Raw genomic sequence first — 26668 nt, 5'->3', positions numbered from 1 at the left:
AATTTTGAGAGCGTCCATTGTAACAACTTTGTATTTTATGTCGTAAACTTTATGGGATTTTCTATTCCATTTTACCATAGCAAACTAAAATATTTCAAAATTACCAAGTTTTTCTAACATTTACTTATTGTTCTTAAACATAGAAGTAAAAGGCATCAGCCCATGCCTTGGGGTTTAGAAACTGAAAAATAATTCTACTGGCTTACTAAGTTTGGCATCACAGTGAGATACTTATTTTGCAAGTTACTTTTACCAAAATATTTAGTGTTTCTTAAGTTATGTGTGTACACAGATTACACAACTGTACACTTCAGCTAACTTGTTTATTATAAAAAAGCTGAAGCAAATATAGATTGTCCCTTTCAAATAAAAAAAATGAACAAGAGAAATGGAAAAAAGTAAATGAGAATTTTCTTTTAAAGACCATCTAAAATAAAAAATCAATGGCATCAGAACAGTCTAACTCTGTTTATCTAACAACGTGGCAGTAAAAGCCTTTCAACTAGTCATGCATCCAATACCTGCTGTTCTCCCATTTTTGTTACTGAAAATTAACATCAAGGATGCTGAACCATAAACATATACTGTGAAACTTTTAATGTCAAAAACATTGTTCATAACCATCTCAAGCATCTTTTTGTCCCACTCTGTACCTCATCAGGTTGAGACCTGCACCCAAATTGCTTCTTCAGTTAAAACAAAAAGGCAAACAACAACCTCACAACTTGGTATTTGGTTCATCTACACCCAATCAACAGTGTTTTTGTGGAACATTTATTACACTAATTGCTGGACAAGCACTTTCTTTTGTGGTCATGGACCACATTGGTATTCCCATATAATAAGACAACAAGAAATGAACCTTAAGAAGTGGTGTTTGGTGCAATACACAGAGACCAAGAGCAGATGCAAGAAATGGAGAGGATAATCTCCAACTTTAAGTTCACCTGTGGATAGTGCTCAGCTTCTTAGGAGCTATAGGGGTGAAATATCCAAACAGATCAAGTTATATTATTGCTTTCCAAAATTGCACACTGGTATTGTATAGCAGTATCTTTTTATTGAGCAAATAAGTATCTTTTTGCTTTTCACGACACAAACCTCTATAGTAAAGGAGAGAACGGAAGTTTTGTCCGGGGCTGGTAGGTTTCCAAAGTAGTTTCGCAAGACTACTATATATATATATATACATATGTGTATGTGTGTGTATATATATATATTTTTTTTTTACTGATGCACTTAATAATAGATAAGCTTAAATTTCACTGCAATAAAAATCTTGCTTAGCTCATAGTGCAGTGTGAAAGCTACAGAGCTGCCCATCACTCCCTGTTTAGCTACACAAGCAATTAATTCTAAATTACTTAATCAAAAAGCCAAGATTGTAATTTGTCTGTACACCCTATGTGTGGCACTATGTCACAACTGCCATACATGAAAGGATTGTTAATTTTTTTTTAACATACAAAGCTCAGTAAAAGAGACTAATACTCACAGTTCAATCTTTTCATCTTTTTCAATGTCGTTTCAAAAATTTTTAGCAGAACAGAACAGCTGTGTGTTTGCACGTGCTGTAGAAGTATGGCTGTTAGTACTTACCAGAGAAGATGTTGTCCAGATTACAGCATAAAGCGATACCAAACCATCTTTAGTCAATCTTTCTGCACAAGGAACTAAGTTTTTCTTTTTACTTTTGTGAGCAAGATTTTGTGTCTTTTACAAAAAGACCTATTACACACATATATTTGCATTTTAAAACGACTCATTGATGACACATACAGCAATGAAAACTACCTGCACAACTTGTAACGTACTGTTTTAGTGAAACAAGAAAGAACTTACCTGTTTGAAAAAGAACACTTGACAAACAACATTCACAAACTACTCTGCACTGGTATCCACTGGAGCTTCCACTGACACTCACCCCTCTAGAGTGTCCTCCCAGAGCTATTAACTGAAAGTTACACAAGGCTAACAACAGTGTAGCTTGCTTTCTACCACCTACAGTCTTAGGATTCACAGTTTCAATTTAATATTCACATCCTTAGACCATCCAAGAGCTCAGACCTGCAGCTTGAAGCCTCACTCTAGCTTTACAGGTGAAAACGAGATGTGTCATCCAGAGTTAGTATCTTGTCTCTGATTCTGAACATCCTTTGGACAACAAGTAGAGAAAATATATTACTGGAATTAGGGGGGGAAAGCTGCCTAGAAATCTAATTAAAGAGAAATTTTAGACTATTACTTAGGAAATCATTATACTGTCTGTGCAGGCTGAAAGCTGCTGTTTTCCTAAACCAAAGGAAGGGGGAAAAGAATAAGTGTAATCTGTAAACCAAGGACTGATATCAGCAAACTTTGAGCAAAACCACCTTGTATCAGTAGCTCAACAGGAGAGTCCAGCCTAGGAAACCAATTCTTTTAGGCATTTATAGTTCATTACCAGAGATGCTCACAACATCTGAAAAAATAGTATAGATATTGTAAGTATCACTACTCGATTACAAAACTCCCAAGAATATATAAAATAATAGTTGTGTAGTTGGCAAATGTTTCAAGGACAGATGAGTTAGGGATACGTAAAAGACGAGCAGCCCTTCCAAACCTTCTCCCTCAAATTCTCCCATCTATTGAGAGAAGAAACAAACATGAGTTTGAAATATTCCAAGATCATCTTACTCCTTGGGTGCACACACGAGTGTGGGAATCCACAGTATGATTCTTCTCCTCAATGGCAAGCACCAAACCAATTATGTAGGATAAACAGCAAAGTGATTATCTAACCACATCTGTTAATGAATTACAGGCATCTCAGCAGTGGAGCTGCACTGCTATCACTGCACTGATAAAAGGCTTAAAGCCAGAGTCCTAAACCAAAACGATCGTTACATTAGTTACCAAGTACTCACCATGCTTATGGCTGCCTCAACTGCAGCATCAGTGAAGGAGTTTATTGGATGGGAAGACGAAAGCGGAGTTAAGCTACAGGTCCAGAATCTTTATGGACGTGAACTACTTAGATTGAGCCGCCAAGGTCTCCAGGTTCCCATCACTTCTTCTGACTCCCAGAAGACTGGGAAGATAATTTAGCTGCTTGGTGGGGGGTTTAAAATCAGGGATTCATTTTGAAAATTGTTTTAGCTGTACACTTTTTTCAACAGGTAGTAAGAGGTAATCTACAATTGTGAAAAAGTGTGGTTGGTATCTAGGCACTCTCGTAGACGCATTAACACCGGTTTGCTGTTTCACAGGACAGAGTTTACACATCAAAACTGAACAACTTGATTTATTTAAAATTCACCTCAAAATGCATTGTGTTTAGTTTCTTTTTTTTTTTAAAATGAACATTCAAAGCATCAAAATATTACTAATTTAAAAAGAACTTTTGTTAGGAATAAGATAATTTACATACTGTAGATTGTGGCTGTGAGGGGAGAGAAACAACCAATGGTAGATTAGGTACAGTACTAAGGCCAACATGCCAGAAAATAACACAGCTTTATGCTCAACTTTTTAATGATCTGGACAAAATAAAACAATTGGGCAGAAAAATAAAACCAACTGCTTACTTGAGGGTGTTTGTGTAAGAAAAAAAAAAGGATTAGTAAGTTTTCTATCTAGATCTAAGTCATTCACGTATTTAAAGAACTCTATCTTCTTCCAAATAATAAAAAATGTTTCTAAACCAAGGCAGATTATTATTTGGAACTGGCATAGTAAAATAAAGGATCACAGTATACAGAGCTTAAAATCCTGTACCAGGAAAGAGCAACAAGTGGTTTACAAGGGGATCATTTAAGTATATTATCTAATTTTTAAAAACAGAGATATAAAATATCAGTTGCATAGGGATTTAAATATAAGGCCAAGCAGGAAATTAAAGTAAAATAGAGATCATAAGAAGGGCACTACGGTGTCAAAACATAGTATTTCTGTTTGAATTAATGTCTAATTCAAAATCACAGTATTTTGCTAGTACTACAAACAGTGAATGTCAAACTGTCCCATTAATCTTGAACTGAAAACTGACATTAGAACTTCTAAATAGTACAAAACTAAAGCTCATTGTCTAAACCTGATCAGTGTATTAGCACAATAGTGCTCGGTACGTACCTGATTTATATACTCTACCTTCTGTAAATAATATAAAGGTTATTTCTTGTTAATAAGTGTGAGATCACAATATTACCGCATGCCATCAGTGGTTTGCAGGCTTACTTGACATTTAATTACTCAGTCTTTAAAAGTGTAAGATCCTACCCTGCAGAATCTTCACCCATTGAACACAGAACACTGTCATTAATAAAATACAATAGAAGTTCCACCACTAACAACTAACATATAAGCCAGGATTGTAGGTCTAAACCCAGTACAGTTCATTATTATTAACTCACAGCAATTTTTGTGAGGAAGATAACCTGTAGACTTCCAAATAATCTTGTGTGTATTAAATATAAACAAGTATGTAACTAACGGTCGTCTCTTGGCATTTCAAGTAGATTATTCAATTGTGAAAGTATTTCCGCAAAATCAATTTTAAGTTGTTAAAATGAAGTTCAAATATTAATTTCTGTATCTACATGTAGCTTAATTAACCTAAAATTGTAAGGAATAGTAGTGTAAGGAAAAAAAAAATTCTCCAGATGAATTAGGCATTAAGGTACACTAACTGGGAATACCTGAACCAACATTGTAACTGAAAAAGTGCATAAACATAGTTATACTACAAATGTGTTAACTACAGAACAAAAGGTTTTCTGAAAGCTAAGCGATACTATTTTACATGTCATTTACAGGTTGCAATTTTTCCAGAAACCACAGAGCCAATTTACGATCTTAAAATTCCTTTGATATATTCAAGGTGTCCTTTGGCTTCCATCCTATTCGGTCAAGAACGTGTTCACACACCAGTGAATCAGATACTGTACTGTCGAACAACACTGCCATTGTGGTTCTGTAATTCTTCAAAATTCACTCCGTTCTCTTCTTTTAAGAAAAAGCAGTATTTTCATTTCACGCTTTTTGTAGGTGTTTCAGATTCTGTAGACTGTCTCCCATCAGTCCATGCCTCTCGTGTGCTCTTCAGTGCTAGCGTTTTCTGCTGGTCAACCACAACGTAATCAACTCTTTCATCTGCCACGCTGCTGCCTGAACCACTGCTCTTTTTCTGGGAAAGGCAAGGCAGAGTGAAAAACATATGTTAAAATAAATTAACAACAAAAAGTAAGCAGATGTCCCAGAGAGATACAGAACAAGCACAGGTTTCTCTGAAAGGTGCAACATAGGCTCTCCGATTGACTATTTGACGAACTCATTAAGATGATTTTGCTGGAGGCTCCCTCTTTCCCAGCAAGTACTTGAAAAGAAATTTTAAACTCTTGACAGCAGAAATGCAAGAGTTGAAAATTTGCTTACCTTACGAGGTGGGGTAGATTTTCCCGAATCTAGATCCAGATCTAAATATTCTACTTGTTTATCTCCTTTAGGTTTTACCATGGGGCTGCTTCCTCCATCAAGACTGTTGCTTCCGAACAAATTCTGAAATTACAATATAAATAACTTCAGCTACAAATGTATGTGCTAACGGTCCACATTATCAAATATGCTTATTATAAACTGCCAAAACATTAAAGGTTAAAGAACTAACTGAGAGCTCTTGCAACCAGTTAAACCATGCAAATTTTGTTGACATTGTATAACAAGGGGATTCTAAGTCAAAACTGGGACAGAGTCAAAAACCAATGGGGACAGGGGGACCCAAAACCAACCCCCCAAATTTAAGATTGCCACCAAATTAATCTGTGCCTTTCACCTAATGTCCCTTTGGTATAATGAGATAAGAATTGAATGTGGTTTGTTCTTTTTAAATTAAAATTTTCCGTCTCAAATTTAGCATTACTTAATTACAAACTTTTTAATTCCTTAAATTGCTGTTAAATACCTTACGAGAATTTCAGCCTTGAAATAGCAGCAAAACTTCAAATGAAACTTTTACATACAAAAGCCATCATGATTAAGCTGAAAATCAAAAAGTATCATTCAATTGATAAGACCAGAAGATTAAAACTTTGGAAAATTTGTGCAGGGCCGCCTGAACTGAAATTGCATTGTATATACCTAAATTTCAATTAGCCCAGACTTTTACAACCTCACCTCCTCTGTCCTCTCCCAGCCTGATCCCTCCCTCTTAACAGGTGTTATAGGAACAGTACAATAGAAGGACTCTTCTCTAAAAGATAAAGAAAAAAAAGGAAGACAGAGGGCAGCAGTCAGCAAAAAATGAAGAGGAAGGCAAAAGGAAAGAGAGAAGGGTCAGGCTGACAGCAACTTGAAAGAAAAAGCAGAATATTGCTGATTGTATTAAATAAAACAGAAGTATAACATGTCCAAAGAAGATGCTTCGAAGCTGATGACAGAAAAAGATGAAAAAGTATGGGCTCCTTTCTAAGATGCAGTTGGAACAAATAAAAATTTCCAAAACATCCATGTAATTGGCATATTTTAAAACAAAGGCCTTGCAATATCTGGAACTGTTCAGGTTATCTAGGAAATACAATATTTTATAGGATAAAGCTTAAGGGGCTGGGCTTTTTAAACTGAAGTTATCCGTTATATCCATATCATCCAACACATTTAATATGAAGTGGTAACAAGGACAAACATAAACAACTGAGACCAAGTTTGTTTTTGTTGCCCAAATTCTCTAAACAAATTTCTGCATGTTTAACATACAAAAATGAGGTTATATATCAATGTTTTCAGCATGAATAGAAAATTTGTTACTCTTTAAACAAAAAAATAATCTGTTATTTCAAACAAACTAGACAGGTAGAACATAAGCATTAGAAAACAGAAACTTTAAATATATGTAAACGAATTAAAGGAAATCTGTAGAACAACCTTAAAGAATGAACGGTGCAAGCAAAGAGAAGATATTAATGACAGGCCATCTGAGCTGCGATAGTAATTACACCATCTTGGCACTGAAGTTAAACCCCTGAAATGGCATTGTAAGAATCAACAGAAATCCCCACTTTGAACTGCGATTCTGCTGCAGGCAGAACTGTGGGAACAGGTGATTGCAAACCTTTGTGTAAAATGGGATGTTTCTTCCATGTGTAACACGGGGTGTTAGCGATTACTTACCAATGCCTCTTGCAAGAGAGGGAATAAGTTTTTATCTCATCGGCTCCCCACTGCTGAAGCGCACTTCACCTGGGAAGCACGCCCGCGCTGCCGGCAGGTCGGACGTGGTGCCAAGCAGAGGCCAGGATGCTCTGCAGGCTCGTGGGCTTGCACCAAGTCTGAGCTGCCGCAGAGGAGTCAGCGGGAAGGGCTCGCTCAGGGGGGCCTAAGAGGTAGCATCCAGAGGCAGCAACGGTGAGCTGGAGAGAGGGAGGCTGGAGGAGACTGGGGAGGGTATCCAGAGCAGCAGGGGATGGGGAAGCAAGCAGCACTGCGAGAGGAGGAGAGTCCAGGGTGTAGTGGAATGGGCTAGCACATGCCATATAAAAAGGCAGACAAACGAACAGAACAAAATAGGTGCTAGAAAGGCCCTCCCCCAAGAAGGTCTTTCATAATGCTTCAAAGATGAAAAATGCTGCTGGAAGAAGCACTAAGAACCCACGCCATAAAAATGTGGTGAATGCATTGAACAATATTGAACAAAAAGCTGAGCTAAAGATACAGTGCTTTAGGGGTACTCTGGAGCACATTTTAGTCTAGGCCTGGCTCTACTGCTACTCTCTCACTTTAAAATACTATTATTGGGTCTTCTTTTTTTTTCTCTCTCTCCTTCCCCCTCAACCAAACAAAAACCACAGCACGCATCATTAACTTCTCCTAACTAGCTCTTCACTTACTGAACTGCAAGCTGAATATCTGAAACTTTATTATCTCAGAAAATCCTCCCCCAAAGGGAGGAAAAAAATCCCCAGATATTCAATACACTAAGAGCCCTTCTAGCCTCTTTTTTGAAAGAAGCCTAATAAAAGTACACATAGCTCAGTTGTTATAGAACGTAAACAGCAAATATCAATCCTTTCCCCCTCCCCGTTTTTTCCATGTTTCTTGGAAGATGTCCTTTTAATAAAGATTTTTAAGCTTGTCTCAAAGGTCTTAAGACAGTTTCTTTCCCTTGATGTCATAATAGTGAACTGGTGCATAGCTCAGAACAAGCAATTACAGGCAAGAGGAGACAGTTTCTAGGGAAGAGGAAAAAAAAAAGGCATATATTGAACTGTTTTGTACAACAGATATGTATACTAACCATTCTCTTTATATATGGTTATGCCCTTAACTTCTTCAGTGAAGAAGTTTCTTACCAAAATTACAGGGTTTCTACCAAGTTTTTTATTATTTTGATCTAGAAGTATAAAAAGAGTGATGCTGAGTGGAAGGGTTTGTGTTTGCATGATTTAAAAGTAAGGACTGCGCAGGAAGAGAGTAGTTAAGACGTAGATTTTACATACTGGGTCTTCAGTGGACTGATTTGGATTCATGGATACATAATTCTCTTCACTGTCGTGCGAGTCACTGCTGGAAGTTGTGCTATGAACTGAATCCGGTCTGGGAGACATGGGAAACCTGGAGGAGCTAATTACCAGGAATTATTTTACAAACAATACATCTCGAATATCTTAAACCTCCTGGTAAACAACAAAAATAAGCATATTAGAGCTGAAAATGTCATTCAAGTTTACTAGAGTGTCACATTTTTGGGTTATATACAGTCGCTTTCTTTAATATTACAAAATAAAAATTCATATGGACACACTTCATTTCAACGCACATGCACATACACGTACAAACACATACATATGTACACACACACTGCAAAGGAAACTTCAATTTGTATTAGGCAGGCTAAAAATAGAATACAGATGTACACAAATTTAACACTAGTCAACAAAAACAATTAATCTGAATGAGGAAAAGCTAAGAAACTTACTCTCGTGCAAAGCTTCTGGTGATAGGAGATCTAACTGGGGCTTGTAATTCTTCCCATTCAGGCAGAGGTTTTATTTCTAGTGGAGCTGGTTTTGCTATATAAAAAACAGACAATCTTAAAGCACAGAACGTTCCTAAACAAACTTAAATTTAATAGCTTTTCAAAGCCTAAATAAAAAAAAAAACAAACCTATTTTAAAAATCATAAACACTAGTTAGGAGAAGAAGACACTATTCAGTTCTCAGAAAGCCATGATATAACTTATATTTTTAATCTTTCCAGGTACTGAAAACCAACATCAATTAGGAAAAACCCCACAATTTAATAATTTTGCAAGACCTACTTGTATGTAGTAATTCTGTTTTGAAAAGAGACTCTGAAAATGACAGCATCATGTTCTGTCTTTATTTTGCCACGGTGACTTGTTGAACTGACAAGCCCAGGGTAGGGCTGATAGACTGTTTCAGCTTAAACTGCCAACAGAGCCAACTCTGGGCTCTTTTCTTGGCTCATGGACAATGATTATTATGCAAACTCTGCCCTTGCTGCATACATGTGTCCTTACTAATGAGGTTTCACAGCTGGAAGTGTGGGCAGAATCTGCAGCTAACACTAAGTTTGCAAAAGTAAGAAAGCAGCCAACACTCAGCTTCAATTCTAAGAGGTGCTTGGCTTGCTTCAGCGCTTAGCAACAGACGAGCAGAGTAGCGGTGTGTTTGTGCTGTTAATGTCAGCTAACACTGCTAAAAAAGATGCCATTTTAAAATTCCATTTTCAGAACAGAACCACAAATAGAGTATTAGTGAGAAACACATTATCCCTCCCTCCAACTTGTGTGTTTCACCCCTCCTAAATGTTAGGGAAAAAAAAAAAGTATCATCTGTTCTATCATAGGACTTGTAGGGCGGGGATCATATACAATCAAACTGCTGTCACTGTTTGAATCTCAACTTCATTTTCCCTAAAATTGTTTTTAGAAAATAAAATGCAATGTCATTATAATTACAACCTTTCCTCTCCTCGCCCTGCCCCACGAGTTTCCTGCCTATTAGCAGATTTCCCAAGATCAAATGTCAGGCATGTAGCACTAGTTCACGGGGAGTAAGAGCTGGCATCAGTGATCGCGTGAGGAACTGACAGAAATCAGCTGCTTTATCAGCGTGGTTGTCTCACAAGGAAAAAGCAGAACTGTACTCACTGTACTTTCGTTCTACTCACTCTTTAGATTGAGTTTACTGAAAAGTCAGCTCTCTTACTTATTGAACATAAGGACTCGCAATTCAAATTTTCTGGATAAGTTATCAGTCTTTCATATCGCAAACACTTTTCTCCCTTTCTCTGTTAAAAAAAAATCATAATTATGCAGTTGAAGCATATCAAGCCTACTCCAGTAATTCTGCCACTTAAACCCACTTGCTCATAAAAAGTTGTCACCACAGACTCAGAAGAACTACAACTCATCCACCTCAAGATGTAAGGTATCATATGACATAGAAGTGGCAGAACCAAACTTGACATAGGCAAGATGATACTAAAGCCTGAGTGACACAAAAATTATCAGCTTGGCTCAAGTCCTCTGTAAAGGCCTGAGAGTACCTGGCAAGTAAAATCGGCTCCAGCAAAAAGAGAGCAAGGACTTAGTCCAAAGCCCACTGAGAACAGCAGGAGTACTTCATCCAGTTGCAATGGGCTTTAACAACCCAAGGTAATGACTAGTGACACTTTTGTGAGATTTTTTCATGTTATTTGTTATCTCCTCTACTTGTTCTGACTATATCAACTCAGCACCTTCAATAAAACCTGACAGACTAATTGCAATGCTCACTAAGATGCATAAATAAATCTCTGTGCTAGTAAATGGTCAGAAGATCAAGATTTTGCCTTATCTCAGTGTTTAGCCAACAGCAGGAGAGTCAAATAAACTCTGATTTCAGGTTATTGCCTAAGAAAAGTTATTTCAAACAACTTACAGGTAAGTCATATATACTTGCTTCTAAATAAACAAACAAAAATAAATCCAAAACATGAACAGCTAAAACTTAAGATATCAGAACACCCATGTTAACGTCAAGGAAATGTTTCCATGCGCTGTTCAAACCACAAAGACTTTAATTCCTTATATCGGAAACTTTTTGCTTGGCAAGGAAAACGCATCCATGATCTCAGATTATAACAAGTTAAAAGACTATACAAGAGTTAAAGTTATTCTAGAATAACAGTTTTCTTAATTTTTGTTTTACTTATTTTTATAAAGCTCCATATACATACAGTGCTAAAGTACATACCCTTTCTTCTCGTAGTAAAGTCACCTATGGTTTGTGAATCAGTTCGCTCTAAACCATGTGGTTTAGGTCTTAAAATTTTAGGACTTTGACCTAATTGGTAAAAAGAAGACTCTCTTAATAATATTCTATTTGTGATTGGAAAATGGAGTTTTGTAAAAAAAAACAGCACAACCCCCTGCAGAAAGGTTAATGCCACAAGCGTAAGCAAGCTGCTGAAAGGGAGTTTAACAGTCTAGCTAGGTCTGACACTAAGGGCTTAAGCACCAAACCAGAAACAAAGAAAACACTGCATGCATGTAATTTATCGGAGGCAAGCATAAGAGGTGTACAAAAAAGCTAAAAAGTGCATCAACAAATACTGTAACTGATCATTACTATTAACTGGTTTCAAGTTGCATTATATAAAAAATTCCACATTTGAGTAATATCTAGCATGACAGGAGAAAAATCATGTTTCAGATGCAAGCTGAGGTACCCTCCAAGACATTAAACTCTCTTTAGTCACAATATTACTTTGGAATTAGTGATACTCTTGGGAGGCCTCCTGTCCACCGTGCATCTCCCACTTGAGAAGCCCCAAGAATGTTTTTCCACACTTTATTTGTTAAACTTGTTGCCCAGAGGTCTATGTCTGTACCAAAACTGCCTCTCCAGCCTTCCAGATACAGGGGACTTTCTTTCCAAGCTCCCAGCCTGTGTACTGTCCCCTCACTGTGGCATAACCCAACCTCCGCCACAAAGACCCTGCCATGAAATTACATTCTCTAAACCTTTTAAAAATTGTATATACCTATACACAAGTGCAGTAGATGCACTAATAATTCCCCACTATATTATGCTATCATACCCTATTAGCATAACATCTCCCTATGTTACGCTATCACACAACATACCACTTTAGATGAATCTGGTAACAAGGTGAAGAGTACAAACTAAGAGAACGTTAGAGTCAGTAAGCTCCCTACAGGCAGTAATATAACCCCTCGCCCAACAAGGAACTTCTTAGCCAACCTGACCAAACTCCAGAAGTGTTTCAGGTCACAAAATTGTCTATTTTAAATAAATATGATCAATAATACAGAATAACCCTAACCTTTGATGAAAGTGTATCTGACAAAGTGTTAATATTAGAAAAGGCGGGTGCCTTCAAGTGGTACACCAAGAAGTCATACAAAAGGTAAATCTTGACAATAAACCAAATGAAAAGTTTAAGTCTGATTATGTTAGAAAGTTGCCCTACAGCACAAAATGGAAAAGGACTGGCACAGACTCAGATGTGGGCTGGTACTACCAGCAACGAGTCAGAATACTTTGTGAAAAATAAACTTGGCAACACACACCAGAAGTTTGCAAATCTCTACCCCAAGGGTTTTGCATATGAAGTGCTCTATTACTGTTATCACTGAAGTATTGGGAATAATCAAGTAACAACAAGAAAGGTAAACAGAAAGGGTTTGTACTGTATCTTAACTTCTATGCAGTGCTTCTGAGAGATCATGCAGGTAAGACAAAATTTATTTATTTACTAATACTGCTGCATAGCAACGTCCTTAAAAGGAAAAGGACATGAAATTATTTTCACACCAACAGTTCTTTTCCAATTTCAAAATCAGATGCTCCCTTAAAATGGCTCGAAGTGCCAAGGAAAAGACCAAGCAGTTGGGCAATGCTGACCAAAGACCCAGATTGTAAAGTGGTACACAGGGCATTTCTGTAAAGTATGCTGCTGACTGGAGCTAAGTCAAAAGCATGACCCAACATGCTGGCATAGTTCATTCTGAGCTGATTCGATATTCTTAAGTAATTTGCCTACAACAATGATGAAAGCCTATATAAAAAACCCAAGATCTTAAAATTGATTGAACACACATATAAGTTCAAATTCAAACACCTTTTATTAAGAACAATTTGATGCTGAATATTATTACCTAATCATATTAACTTTGCATTCCAGTTTTATAATCAGATTTAAAAGAAATTTGGCCCAATACAACTCAATTTAAAATGCCAATCAATGCACTGACATACGAGCACAGATTGTAAGTACAGTGAGAAATCTAGCAGAAGTAACAGGGTTAATGAAATTATTTAACCAGTGTGTACTTTATAACCTCTCTGCTCTTATAGATAAACATACGCTGAAGTGCCTGAAACCCGTAAGAGAGCAGATAAGCACAAGGAAAGCTATGACTCATTATTTCTTCTTTTGTTAATGATGCTAATGTGGTCTTGTGCACCTAACCTTCCTGAACCATGATTATCCCCATTTGTAAAATGTGGGTATTATATAATTGCCCGCTTCATACTTAATCTAGCACTTATACACCATTCTGACACTTTCAGAAGAGCTATATAAATAAGTACAGGTCCCTATAATATTTCTCTTCTGCATCAGACAAGAACATACAAAATGTTCCAGAATAAAATAAACTCACTGAGCTTTCAGCACTTGGTGCTGAAAGACTGTTCAACCTAAATAAATTGGGTGGCAAAACAGCTTGCTGCTACCAACCAGCCAGGATAATACAATTCCTCTAGTTTAATATGTCACAGAGAATTAAAATGTTTGTGCTGTGTTGGTTTTTTTTTTTCCTTCCTGCCAAACAAAAAAGCAAAAGGCCTAATCTCTGTTGAGGAGCTTATACTGTGCAACAGAAAAGACATGACACCAAAGGAAAAGGGAAGGGGAGATCACAGCACAAAACTGAAGTTAATTATTTGTGTCTGTAGTGCAGAACTCCTCCACCTCACTTTTGCCCATGTTAGAAGATAAAGTAGCACAAGCTAGGACACAGAAAGCCCTTAATAATATTCCTTACTCCCTCCAAAGACATATTTTTAATAAATCCATCAGATATTTTAAAAATGCCTTTCTAAAAATTGGCAGTTCTCTCACTATCTTAAGCCAGATATGCAAACAGAAATACTTATTTTTTATAATTATATTCTTAAATACTGTGACTGAAATTCCTGGTGCTGCTCCCAAGTAACCTCACTAATTTTCTCTGAGAGCACATCCTAGCTGAATATAACACCAAGGAGAAAGGGCCTTACAGCTGTACAACAGACCGGTCTCCAACATGTATTCTGTTCGCAAATAATCACTAAAGATCAGTGCCACAGGGCCATTCTTCAAGTGAAGGTGGAAGGACGGTAGGTCCCTATGGAGAGCCTGGCTCCATACAGCATTCCAGCACCAGCAATACTGAGGAACACATCTCCTGTGGTTTAGGCCCACAGGCCCAAATTTACCTCATCTGACATTTAGGCACTCACATAAGACAATGCTTTTAACTTACACGCCTATTCTGGGAAAGATAAATCTGGGCAAAAAAGATAGGGTTTAGATGTGTGTGTATATATATGCTTTTTTTTTTTTTTAACTGAAAAGGAAATAAATTGTGTTGCAACACTACTGGATGCAAACACACAGGGGGGAAAAAAAACAACCAAACAAATTATGGCAAGTGAAACCAACCAAACAAGAAGTGAAAATTAGATGTTTTCAGTCAAGTCACCACCTGTGAAATGCAAAGTGTTACAGCCAGGAGAGAGAAGCTCAGCTTCTGCTTGTTCCATCAAACGAAGACTGTGCAAGGGCACTTTGAGCTGAAAAATCACTAATGAAGTCTATTTTTCTAACAAATGGCTGCTTGTAAAAACTGCCAAGCAGAACAAGCGATTATGGATCTAGTGTTAGAGTGCACTCAGACGGCATGAATTCTGCTCCTGGCATTTCGGTGTGTGTCAATGCTGCCTTTGTCTGAGAAGTCATCGGGAGAAGAGTCCATTTCACATGTTTGGTTTTGTTTCAAATAACGATTTAAATTGAAAAACCTTTTGGTTTTTCCATCGGCTAATGTATTCTCTCTTCTTGTTTTCCATAAAACACTTGGAATATAATGCTGGAGGGAAAAAAGGGTCCCATTGCAGCAAATTCCTGCATCAGAGTAGGTGGGTCCTAACATTTTTGGGTCTGAGGACATAAGCCACTCACTGAAGAGCCTCATTTGTTTTCAGGCTATTGCCTTGAAGCACTAGTACTGAACAAGATTTCTGTTAAGAACACTTCTTTTCTGGCTGCCTGCTTGCTCCATGGCTTGCTGGCAAGGGATTTTACGTCAGGAAATTGCAAACATCCTCATGAAAGAGGCCAACACTATTTAAATACCAGCTATTGAGGGCTTAAAATTTTAAGGTAAATCTACTAACATGACTTAAAATTTAAGAAATGTGTGATCTGTTAATGCTGTTTCCTGGCCAACAGGACTAATCCTCATGAGACAAGGAGATCAGACGTAGGAATGCTAGAGCAGCGCTTTGCTTGGAATAGGAGGTGGAGAGCAAAGGCAAAAACAGCCACACAAGTGCCTTGCATCCATAAAAGTACTTTCAGGGAGACATAACTAACAGAAGTTTCCCGTTTCCATTTTTTAAAAAAATATGCATCTTTCCTGCTTTTCTTTGTGATTAGAGGAAACTGAAATTTGCACCGAGGTCCAAGAATTCCAGTACTCAGAACGACTGTAAATTTTTCCTTAAAAAAACAAGGCTGAAGCTCATGGTTTTACTCCCACAGGGTTTATTATTTGGTTTTCAATTCTGCAGAACTACCTCCCCCTTCCCTTCTCTTCCTCACCCTAGTGAACTCTGATTCCCGAGTACATGGTCTTCAGCACAGAGTCTATGAATATCCTGAATTCACTTTTTCATCTCTGTTTTTATTAAGACTATTTCCTGCCAAGGTACTTTTAATTGGAAACATGTATTTAGTATACAGCATTCATATCCATTTCGATACTAGTATCCAGCAACAAATAAGAATATCAATAATGTGCTTAGTTCTGGTCAGTGGTACCACATGGATAGTGATAACTACAGTCTCTTCAGCAGCGTAAAAACAAACAAACCAATTTATTCTTTCACTATTATGAAATATAAAAAGCAGCCATCTAAAGAGATGCTCTCCAATTTTCTTAGACACCTTTATCTTCTCAAAGTAATCTCTTTCAGAGTACTGGTACTTTGAACCCTCCAGAAATTAAGAATGAATTGGAACAAATATCTGATCATAAAGAAGTCCAACTGCATCTGACAGCTAAGGTTAACTGGTATTCATAAAATATTTGCCAAATGCCATAAAAGCTTATTCAGAGAATACCAAAACTATTAATCATCCAAATACTATTTGACTGCTCTAATTTGCAAGTAACTCCACATGTCTGTATTTATTTTAGTAGTTTAAACTTGCACTAAGATTCATGAAGTCCAAGGGATATTACTTGAATAACTTCCTTTTTTTTTTTTTTTTTTTTTAAACAAAACACAAAAAAACTGAGTTTAATTTGTTCACTGGAAATATCAAGACTTACATTAAGTCTATTTAAAAAGTCAATGGAACAGCATGACAATATGTATGGCAAAAGCTATGCTTCCTTAAAAAGGTGTTAAGAACACAGGGAAGAGAAGAAAAATTATATGTAAGAAAGAAAAAAAACAGGGCGTTATTACCTATGTTCTCTTGTTCCTGCTCTCCCCTAGTATCTTTGGGGTCTAACAGTACCATCTCCACCACTAGTATTTGAGCAAGTCTTGCAGTTTGTCTTCAGAAAACTCCTATGTTTAATTTTTTAAAAAGAATCATGTCCAGTAAACCATAGCTTCCTTTGCAGCTGTGATGCAGCCGTCCAAACAAAATCTTTACTTGAATTATTTTTTGTTTCAAAGTTTTGTAAGACAAATCACAGCTGCAAGTTAAGGACTGGTATATCATAGCAAGGAGCTATCTGAATTTCATTTAAAGCTATTAAGGAAAAACTAGCCTTATGCAAGTAATTTAGTGCAGCCATGGAGGAAGCATAATTTTCAGCTAAATGTAAGTCTGTGGAGCTTGTGGGGAAAAAAAGAAGAAGAAAAATATCGATAAATTTGTATTCAACCTGCTGGAGGAACTCTGAAGAAGCACCAAAACATTCCCCAAAATCTTACTTTTGTTAAATTCCCAAATGGAATGAACAAGGAGTGTAGCTTCCAAGACTAAATGGAAGGATTAAATGCATGGATTTCTTAAAAGCAAAATGAACAGTACTTCTGCTCAGAAAAGTCATCATGAAAATTACATTCTCTGTTTCAAGAGATCTTCAGTTCAGTTCTTGCTGTTGATTTAAAATCACCTTTCACAATTTTTCAATGCCTACTTGTCCTAAAGCCTGAGAAAATGAGTGATCCTTTATTTAAGAATAGGCAAAATAATCATGATAGCGTAGAACACTGCAGTGTTGCCAACTTCTAATTATTATTTTTAAAGAAATGTCAGCTCCTGTTGTCACAAATGCCTTAACTGTTTCTCTGAAGTGTTATTTCAGGATAGTGTTGTGCTCCTGCTATATCAGGATGTGCAATATGTTCACATTGGCCAACTCAGACACTCAAACACGTAAATATTTAACAAGGAAACTGTTCACTAGGCTATTTATAACTAACTTCATGATTAATGAGGGTTCTTAATTTCCTTAACAACTACCTACTTTGCTTGGGATTTTTACAGCATCGTACTACAACAACAAGCGATTATGCTGGTCATCCAGAAGAATCGTAGTGGGTCCTATGGGGGCCACAATGTGGCAGATGCTTCCTGCCATGTGAAAGCTCTGTACACAATTACCTCTTCAAAGAGGGCCTATGCTCTTAAAGTCTATGAAGTTAATCTGCTTGGGAGATGCTCCTGAGTAGTTACAGCAAAGATACAGCCACATTTTTATAAGCAATCCATATATTTGTGGCTTAAACACACAGATCATGCCTTGTAACATCTTAAATGAGAAAAATTTATAAGAAAAACAACCAGATACAAATTACAACATTTTTTAAACAATCACAAGTCCTAACTCCACGACAATTTTTTTCCTCTCTCTTGGTTTATTTTGTTTGTTTCCTTTTTTTCAAGGTGCAACTGGGTACTTTGTTGCCATAAAAAGAAATGCGTGCATCACTCACTGTTTCTAAATCCTAGTTTACCACTTGCTGGGCTGAAAATCACCAGGGCCAAGCAGCAGTCTCTTTTAAAGGCAATCGTATGGACTCAAGTTGCAGGAAGCATCTCACACTAAATGCTGATATATTTTTGTTGAAAGATAAATCTTGTGTTAAAAAAAAAAAGTTAAAATGCACTCCATTAGCTATTGGTTATTTTTGCCATCAGCAAAATAATCTGTGCAATTCAACTTAAAACAAGAACTAAAAATCTTGTTTAATTTATCTTGAATGCAATTAAACTCTAACAATATCTGGGCAAATACAATTGCTATTCGAGACAAATGGAGCGAAGTCCAGTACCATGTTGTAGGCTGGCAATCCCAAGTTCTTTATTGCCTCTGACAGCAATCTGCTTAGTGATCCTGAGTGCATCATTCTACCACAGTTCCTCATGACCCTGAACTGGGATCTGTGCTAAACTGAACTCTCTCATAAAGTGTTTTTAAGTACTAAAGGGATCAAAAACATTACAAAACCAGCAGGGTTACACTATATTCAAATGAATGAAATTTAACTTTTGATTTTCATTCCATCGTGGTCATGAACTGTTAATTCAGCCATATGTCCACAGTTCATGTATTTCTTTTCAGAACCTTAACAACCCCACTTTGGTACAGAGATATTCTGCCCCTCAGAAAAGTTACCAAGTTACAGTAAGCAAGGCATCAAACTGAGACTCTGAAGAACTACATTCTGCCATCATCAATTCCATCACTGACTTAACTGTTTGATTCAGATATTGAAAAACTATGTTTTGTTAGTTGAGATGGCAAGCACGTATTTCTTAAGAGCTTTGAACTTTACAGATGAGATGTACACACACACTAAATGTTATATACCTATAAGCAGTCCTTCTGAATAGCTCCTAAACAAGTATTTTAAATAAAATAAATCTTATTTTGTAGTTGTTTGGTCTTCAAGTGTTGCTTTAAGATAACAGACCCCACCCCTCTACCCCTGGAAATCAATCATGGGGCAGGAGGGGGTCATCATCACACCCAGAGGCTCACAGGCACTCCCCATCTCTCAAATCCATCACTCAAATGCTGCTTCCTGACCTATAAAAAACAATTCACACCCTACCCCTTTTATTTTTGACCATGCACTTTCCTTGATCTCTGACTTACGTCACATTTGTACTGAAGATTAAGATCGTCTAGACTCACAGACCTCTGTGTCAGGCCTTACTGAACTTCTTATGAAGGGCCAGCACAGCCGCCCGGGACCTGCCTTGCTAACGCAGAGCGGGTCCCAGTGGGGCGGCGAAATGTTCACTACAGTCCTGCAAGCTGTCAGCAGGATGGAGATCACAGGATCCGCTGCCTCGCATCCTAATCCTTTTCAGATATTTTGAAGAGCCCCAGGGAAAGTGCGAGGTGGAGCAGAAGAGAACCCAGCTGTTCTTTGCTGCCTTAGCTGTCTAGGGAGTCTTCACCTCACTGCTTTTGGGCACCTTTAATTCTACTGCTCCTTCTTGGATAAACGGTATTTTGAGGAGGGAACATGTGACTGTCAAAACATAATCGCTCTGTGGCAGAACCAGTCACAGTCTTTGAACAATTCAGAGAATAAGACCCAACTGCATGGAAGGATGCAATATTTCTTCTACTTGAAACCCTTTTGCTAGCATTAATGCTTCCAATTTAGCATCACGATTACATGCAACCATGGCAAGCTAAAGCAGCCAAAAAGCAGAAATACAAAATCAATATAGACAATGGTTCTTTATAATAAAAGAAACATCATCCTGAAAAAAACAAACTAAAAAAAAGATATTATTTTTGTCATTCAATTGCAGGGGAACGCAGAAAAGCACCTGGCCAAACGCTCTCCATTTTGTCCCAAGCAATGCATCACTTACCTTTTGGTATGCTTCTCTAAAGAAATAGTAAATAACTTTGATTCAAGTTATTGGGGCAGGAAGCTAACACCATGTTTTGAAATTAATTTCAAGACTTCCAGAAAGTCCTGGAAGCTCCCTGCACTTACAGAAGCAGATGTGAGGTAGAAAAATAAAACTACATGAAAATGTAGTGTAATCTAAAAGCTTTTTTTTTTTTTTTTCTTATGGGTTTTTAAACCTATTTTCTAAAACAAAGCTCTTCTAGAAACTGGTGGAAAAAGACACAGGGTATCTCATAGCTGACCACAGCTCCTGGCCCAGGCTACTCCTGCAGGTGGGAAAACTGAAGAGCCTCAGGCATTCAGAGCAGGGGTGCGGAAGTACCCTCCTCCTCCTCCTCAGAACGTGCACGTACTTTAGTGAATTTTAGACCTATTTATTAGCTGCATTTAGTTTACTCATGTTATTGATTTTTCATAACTCAGTCCGCTGTCACAGTCGCTACTTCTACATAACTGTACCAATTCTTTAAAATTTGGAGAATTTTAACAATTTAATAAATTATCTGGAACATCAGGTGCCTATATCAGAACTGTGAAGACATGCACATCACAGTCGCTGCTGCCAATAGAGAGGTTGCCAGATCCTTGCTGCCTGGCACATTATTCTTCAAAGACGGCAGAACAAGAAGTAACTGAGTATGGGTTTCATCTCAGGTTTACAAAACAGAAACAGCAGAGGGGAGAGCAGGCTACACATAACAGAATGGCCACTGCCATCACCGAGCCCTCCGTTTCCTACCCTGGTCAAACTACACTGCCTGGAAGCAGCAAGCCCCCTAAACCAAACCCAAACAGCTAAGCATACACATTTGACAACAAAAAGCAGTGCACTCTTTCTTTACGTGCTAGTTTCACTGCATTATTTCTTTGTCAAATTGCATTTTTAGCACTGAACATAACAGACTTCGCAGGCCCACACAGAAACATTACTGAGCTACGGCTAACGCTCACGTGAAAGGTGATGATGACATTTCTCAGTAACAAGGATAGCTACCAAAAAGGAATTGTTACTTGAAGGCAGTGCAAACATTATTTTTGCAGCAATCTGTAACCAATAAAAAAAGACACAGCAGCTTCTTGAGAGAGAACATGAAATGGGCCCTCATATACCTGGAGGCCTTATCACCAACACACCTCATGTCTGCAGTAATACCATCTTTGAGAAAAGTAGCAGTGGTGTTCAAAAATTCTCAAACCAATGGCATATTAAAAATCCCCAAAACATTTAAAGGAGCAATATCTAGAAGGTAACTATTTCATGTACCACCTCCTTCCTTTCTGTGTCTGCCTAAGTTTTATTGAACATACTGGCCAACTTGATACTTTCCGTGCACTAATTTGTAGCAGAAGACCATTGTAGTACATTTATAGAAGCACAAACAACTTGATAATATAATTTTAATTCAAAAGGAACTGCAGTTTTATTTTCATAAAGGTATTTCTGGATGGAGTTATTTGCATGGGGAACTCAACTACTGACATAGGAATAAACTACCATCCTGATGTGTCATCGTATCTGCTCTTCACAACAATGGAAGACTCGCAGCAGTACGCTTGATAAAATTTGAGTGAGCCAGTGTGTGTGTTACTAAGATAAAACCCTCAGTGATAAATGAGAATCATTACCATTCTTGGCAGCTCAAGATCTTCACAAAGTTTTTTTTCAGCCCTTAAGCATTTACACACAATATTTATTGTTGAGGACAGTTTTACTTTAAAATTACTTTGTCTTCTAAATTATACTAAATAATCATATTATTTTTACAGTGATAACAGCTTCTAAAACTCTACAGGCAAAAAATACAGCCAGTCACTCTACACTGATTACGAGGTATGTTAGTAGATCTAAAAATCTTTTCCCTGATGTTAGACAGGCCTTTCTAGCTGTAAAGCATTTGAGGGTGGGAGCAAAGCAGGAGCCTTACATGCCACTTTTAGAATGCAAAACACTAATGCAGTTTCAAGGAGAGAGATGCAAGAGCAACAACGCTGCCCCAGCAAACATCTGTGCAACTGCTTTGCACTGCCAACAGCAAAAGCAAGAAGCTTTTCAACGCAGAAATTTAGTGTTTCTGAAGGTCAAACATTTTATCAGTAAAATACACAAACTGGCCAGTCAGGGAAAATATTTTAAAGCAGTTCAGTGTTTATTTTGAGAATATTTTCCAGTATCAGCTTTCATCAATCTGTTACTGTCCAGTATTTCTTAAGAACTAAACAAAGCTACTGTCTCCTAACACAGAAACAACTAGACACAAGCATTGAGTCAAGGTCTTGAAAAAGACGATGTCTCGTTTTCTGAAGATGGATAGCCAGAATGAGATGTGGTACTTTCCATTTCACACTGAGATCATCTATATCCTAATGATGATTATCTGCTTCACTTAATTATAGGCTCCTTTCACTTAGTGGTAAAAATACTAAGTTAAAGGTTTAGTTAGTGAATATATTTTGGACCATCTAAATGTTTGCCATTGAATTTCCCCAAAATAAAGTCAGCCATTCTTTATGTAAATACTGATTTTTCAAGCACATAATTTTAAAAATAGGACTTATTCAAATACAAAACTAGTGCAGACATTTGACCTAATGTTCTTGAGCTCCCAGTTCTACAAGAAACTTATCTTGCCTGAAAAACTGTATAGTAGGGAAATAATTTCCTTAAGCATTTACTTGTATTTCTGATAGGCTGCCTGACAAAATATTTAAGATTAACTGGAAAGTCTAAGCTATTTATTAGCGATTGTCTATACAATTATCTCTTACAGACACATCACAACAGTATCACCTTTGTTTCTTAAGAATACTGGTCACCCAAATAATCCCTATTTTAAGGAAAAGTAAAGCCAGTATGCACCAAATTGAGGAGATTCAAACTTTTTGGGTAGCTTTGAAGGGGTCCTCTAAAACTTGGGTTTTTTTTTTTTTCAGTTTTGTCACTGAAGTTGATGCAGCTTCCTCAGACTCATAACAGTTATCTTCCAGACCTTCAGCAGTTTAAAATATTTCCACATAAAGCTAGTTTTCCTTTTGCTTTATGACTTTGTTTAATCTACCACGCTCTATAAAAGCAAGGAAATGTTCAGCTACTATACTTTATACAAATTTCAATATAAGCATGGCACCCAACTCCTGTGATAAAGCAAACCTATCTTAAGAGGTGGCTTGAATTAGCAGTTCCCTCCTCCCATCTGGATCCCAAGGAATACCAATTACATGCGGTAACCTCATAGCCCACATGTTAAACATCTTCCTGTCACTGCCCCACGTGCCACGAACACTTAAGCATTAAGTAGCCCCAACATCAAGTGATTTTCCTTGCTTTTACAGACTGAAATGAGGACTTAACATTATCTATTTAGTAGTAACAAGTATTTCTTCAATCTAATTCTTCCTTCATTCAACCACATTTGCAAGAATTATCCTATGCAAGAATTTGTAAGACCACTGCATACTTGGAGTAGGACTTAAAAGCAGCACAATATACAACTCATTCTTGTAACAATTAATTTCTTCTAACAATGTTTACATCAAAAGCAAATACCTAAAATAGTTAACTAAGTTACTTTAAGCTTTTACTTCACACAATGAAAATGTGTACTGATCCTGCACAAAGCATCGTTATGGCTATAAATTTGTATTCTATCCAATGTGTTGTGTGCTCTCTCTCCATCAGAAGCTGGCTAGCCATCTGCTATGTATAAGGACTAAAACTAACACTTCTGAGTGTTAGCAATTCTATGTCATTTTTTATTAGTAACTAGAGTGATAAAATGTAAACATACGCTTGTATTTAGCATTGTTATTGTAATGTTTTAATATGGTGAAAAATAATCCTAGGATTCCTTTATGTTATGGCTACCTCATAGGATAAACCTTATTTTATTAGAATTTCTAAAAATATTATAATTTTCCACTAATCAGAAGTTAGGACAGCTATGTTATTTCCTTATATGATAAAAAGCAACTTCTATTGGACATTTTCCTCACCTTTTCTGTCTGGTTTGAGGTTCCGATCCACTGGCGGTGGCTCACATTCTGCAACAGGTACTGACCGTCTGGGAGGGGTCTTTGGACTGGACCTGAAACCCATGTGAGCGGGAGGAGGGACTTGCTTTCCAAATAACGGAAAATCAAACGTGCCTGGTGTCATTGGTACATAGTTTGTTTCCTGGATGGGTTCTGTGAAGCTGCTGGAATGCTGTCGTGGAGGAGAGTTGGGATTCATTGGGACATAATTTTCATCTAGTTCTTCACTTGAAACACTTCCCACTGTCAACATGCTTCTGTTTTTCTAGAATTAACATATATTTCCTTTAACAAAATAAGTTATGCAATCAGCTGTGAATCATACAAGTTTTTTAATCTAATCTAGTCAGATTAATAGATTCTACTGAAACAGAAAAATCACAAACACTGTACAGCTTGCTTTTTTACATGGGAACAAAAAGCATTCAGGCACTATCACTGCCACCTCTCATCAGATCAAGTCATACTTACAAAGTGGTTATGGAAGCCCTCCAATGAATTAGATCTGTCATTCGGAAACGTTCGTGGAATATCATAACAGTCTTGAGAACTAATTTCTAAAGAAACAAGAAGAGAAAGTGGCTATTTATCATCCCTGTTCCTGTCACTTGGCACCAGGCATCCAGTCTGTTGTTATTTACTGTCTGCATCTGAGAGCATACAAACACACCTCCTGAAGCTGTGGCCCAGAGATTTTTATCTATATACTTGAGAGGACTGTGTTCACAAACAAACTTTGTACTCATCTGTCACAACGTGAAGCTCTTACAGTGGCATTTTTCCATGGCAAGAAGAGAAAAAGTATTTTCTCCTTTTAAAGAGCAGCAAAGTCTTCCTTTCCAATAAGCAGGTGTAAGAATTTAGTGTAAGAGTGGGTTTTGAGATATTGGGCCCTCATGAAAATCCTATTCTAAAATAAATAAACAGCAGACGTACTTTAGGGTCTGGAAAATTTTTTTCTGTCTGAATGCCCTTCCTGTGGAAAGTGCTGACTCAACAGGATTCAATCTGTTGCAGGAGCAGGTGAATCCATGGTCTCAGCCCCCCAGCGGCTTTCAGTTGGAACGAACTGCTAGAGAGCCGAAGATCTCTCTGTTTTCAGGGTCCTGGCTCTTGGCAGTCTTCAGCTTTGGGGCCACTTCTCTGGTGGGCAGAGCTGTTTGTGAGACATCTAGTTCCCAGGTCCCATGCTCACCCATGCAAGCGATGGGATGCCTTACCCCAGAGCAGGCACATCCCTCCTCCTGGTGCCAAGGCAGAAACTTGGGTTTTATACCCCCCCTTGCCCTGAAAAAAAGCTCTGAAGTTCTTTGGAGGTTCCCACCTCAGAGGAAAAATAAACAATTCTGCTATTAAGTGCCAAATTAAAACAGTGTTTTCAGAAAGGTTACTTTTCCTGAGGCTGACAATCTCAGCTTTAGTGTAGGAGTACTCATTTATAAACTTAGCAAAGTGAGAGAAGATAAGTGAAGCAAACAAGGGTCTTTCAGGCTGTTACTTTGTCATTTTAAAACACTAACAACCACCAATATTATTACACTTGGCCTACAAAATGAATGGCAAACAGGATAATAGTGAGCGCCAGTATGATCACATCCACTCTATATGTTGCCTCTTCTAAAAGGCACTGTCCCCATCCCCTTCATCATTTCAGCCTCCCATCCCATACCTAGCACAACTCAAACAATTAGCCTTTAAAATCCCCTCTTAACATTAGCATCAACTCTAGCCAGTGTAAAATTTCACTTTAAAAATAACACTGTAATGCCCACCCGCCTCAGGAACCTGAATAAAATGAAACTCTTCACCCAAGAGTGGTTAACAAGACTAGAACAACTGCTGTCTGTAACAGTAAATATCAGCTTCCCAATCTCTACTCTCACTTCATTTCTTGAGTTTAAATTTGAGAGAATAAGAATAGGAACAAAAAAAAAGGAAAAAAAAAACCCAAAACAAACCAACCCAAGGAACACCAAATTCTTTAAGTAAAAGTAGCTCCACCAGATTTGCTAGGATTGGAAATACACCCAGCTGCTAAAGCAAAAAACAGTAAAAAAATGCACTAGCAGATCTGGAACACCAACATTTAGGTGACTGTAAGGAGCAGTTTTAATTTTACTTTAAAATTGCAATATGCATAACTGTCAGAAGGAGAGAAATACAGGGTGGTGGCAATGATCACCAGATCAGCATTGATCCCAAAGCTCTGGGTATCCAAGTCCCACTGACCTTCATGAAACACTTTCAGCTTCTGTAGATTCGGACCACTATAGGCTAACCTTACTTTGGTCATTCTGAAAGACTGATAACAACAGTATTGAACTCAGCTATATGAGATTATTAACAAAAAAAAACATTACTAGTTCCTCACTGCTGTTTTCTAAAAACGTGTAAAACCATAAATTTGTCTAGGTCTTAAAATATATTTAGTTAAGACTGAATGCCACAGTACAATATACATCCC

At 37.4% G+C, this 26668-nt stretch overlaps 1 protein-coding gene across 5 annotated transcripts in view; it reads right to left on the bottom strand.

Moving 5' to 3' along the window:
• Positions 1 to 3258: 3258 nt before the first annotated feature.
• Positions 3259 to 26668, bottom strand: part of GAB1 (GRB2 associated binding protein 1) — a 102384-nt gene continuing 78974 nt past the window's right edge. For 2 of the 5 annotated variants that reach the window (XM_086746536.1, XM_086746532.1), the window contains 7 exons: positions 24676 to 24761; positions 24166 to 24469; positions 11236 to 11325; positions 8951 to 9044; positions 8472 to 8595; positions 5416 to 5538; positions 3259 to 5167 (listed from right to left, as the gene is read on the bottom strand). In XM_086746536.1, the coding sequence (XP_086602662.1) occupies positions 5009 to 5167; positions 5416 to 5538; positions 8472 to 8595; positions 8951 to 9044; positions 11236 to 11325; positions 24166 to 24469; positions 24676 to 24761 (980 nt within the window). In that variant the 3' untranslated portion in view covers positions 3259 to 5008. Of the gene's footprint in view, positions 5168 to 5415; positions 5539 to 6153; positions 6230 to 8471; positions 8596 to 8950; positions 9045 to 11235; positions 11326 to 24165; positions 24470 to 24675; positions 24762 to 26668 lie in introns of all 5 variants that reach the window. The other 3 variants (XM_086746533.1, XM_086746535.1, XM_086746534.1) reach the window with 3 other exon arrangements.

The sequence above is a fragment of the Chlamydotis macqueenii genome, chromosome 4 (assembly GCF_036417535.1).
Source record: "Chlamydotis macqueenii isolate bChlMac1 chromosome 4, bChlMac1.mat, whole genome shotgun sequence".
Lineage (NCBI taxonomy): Eukaryota > Metazoa > Chordata > Aves > Otidiformes > Otididae > Chlamydotis > Chlamydotis macqueenii.
Note: the sequence above shows the minus strand (reverse complement) of the source record. Positions and strands in the feature narration are given on the sequence as shown.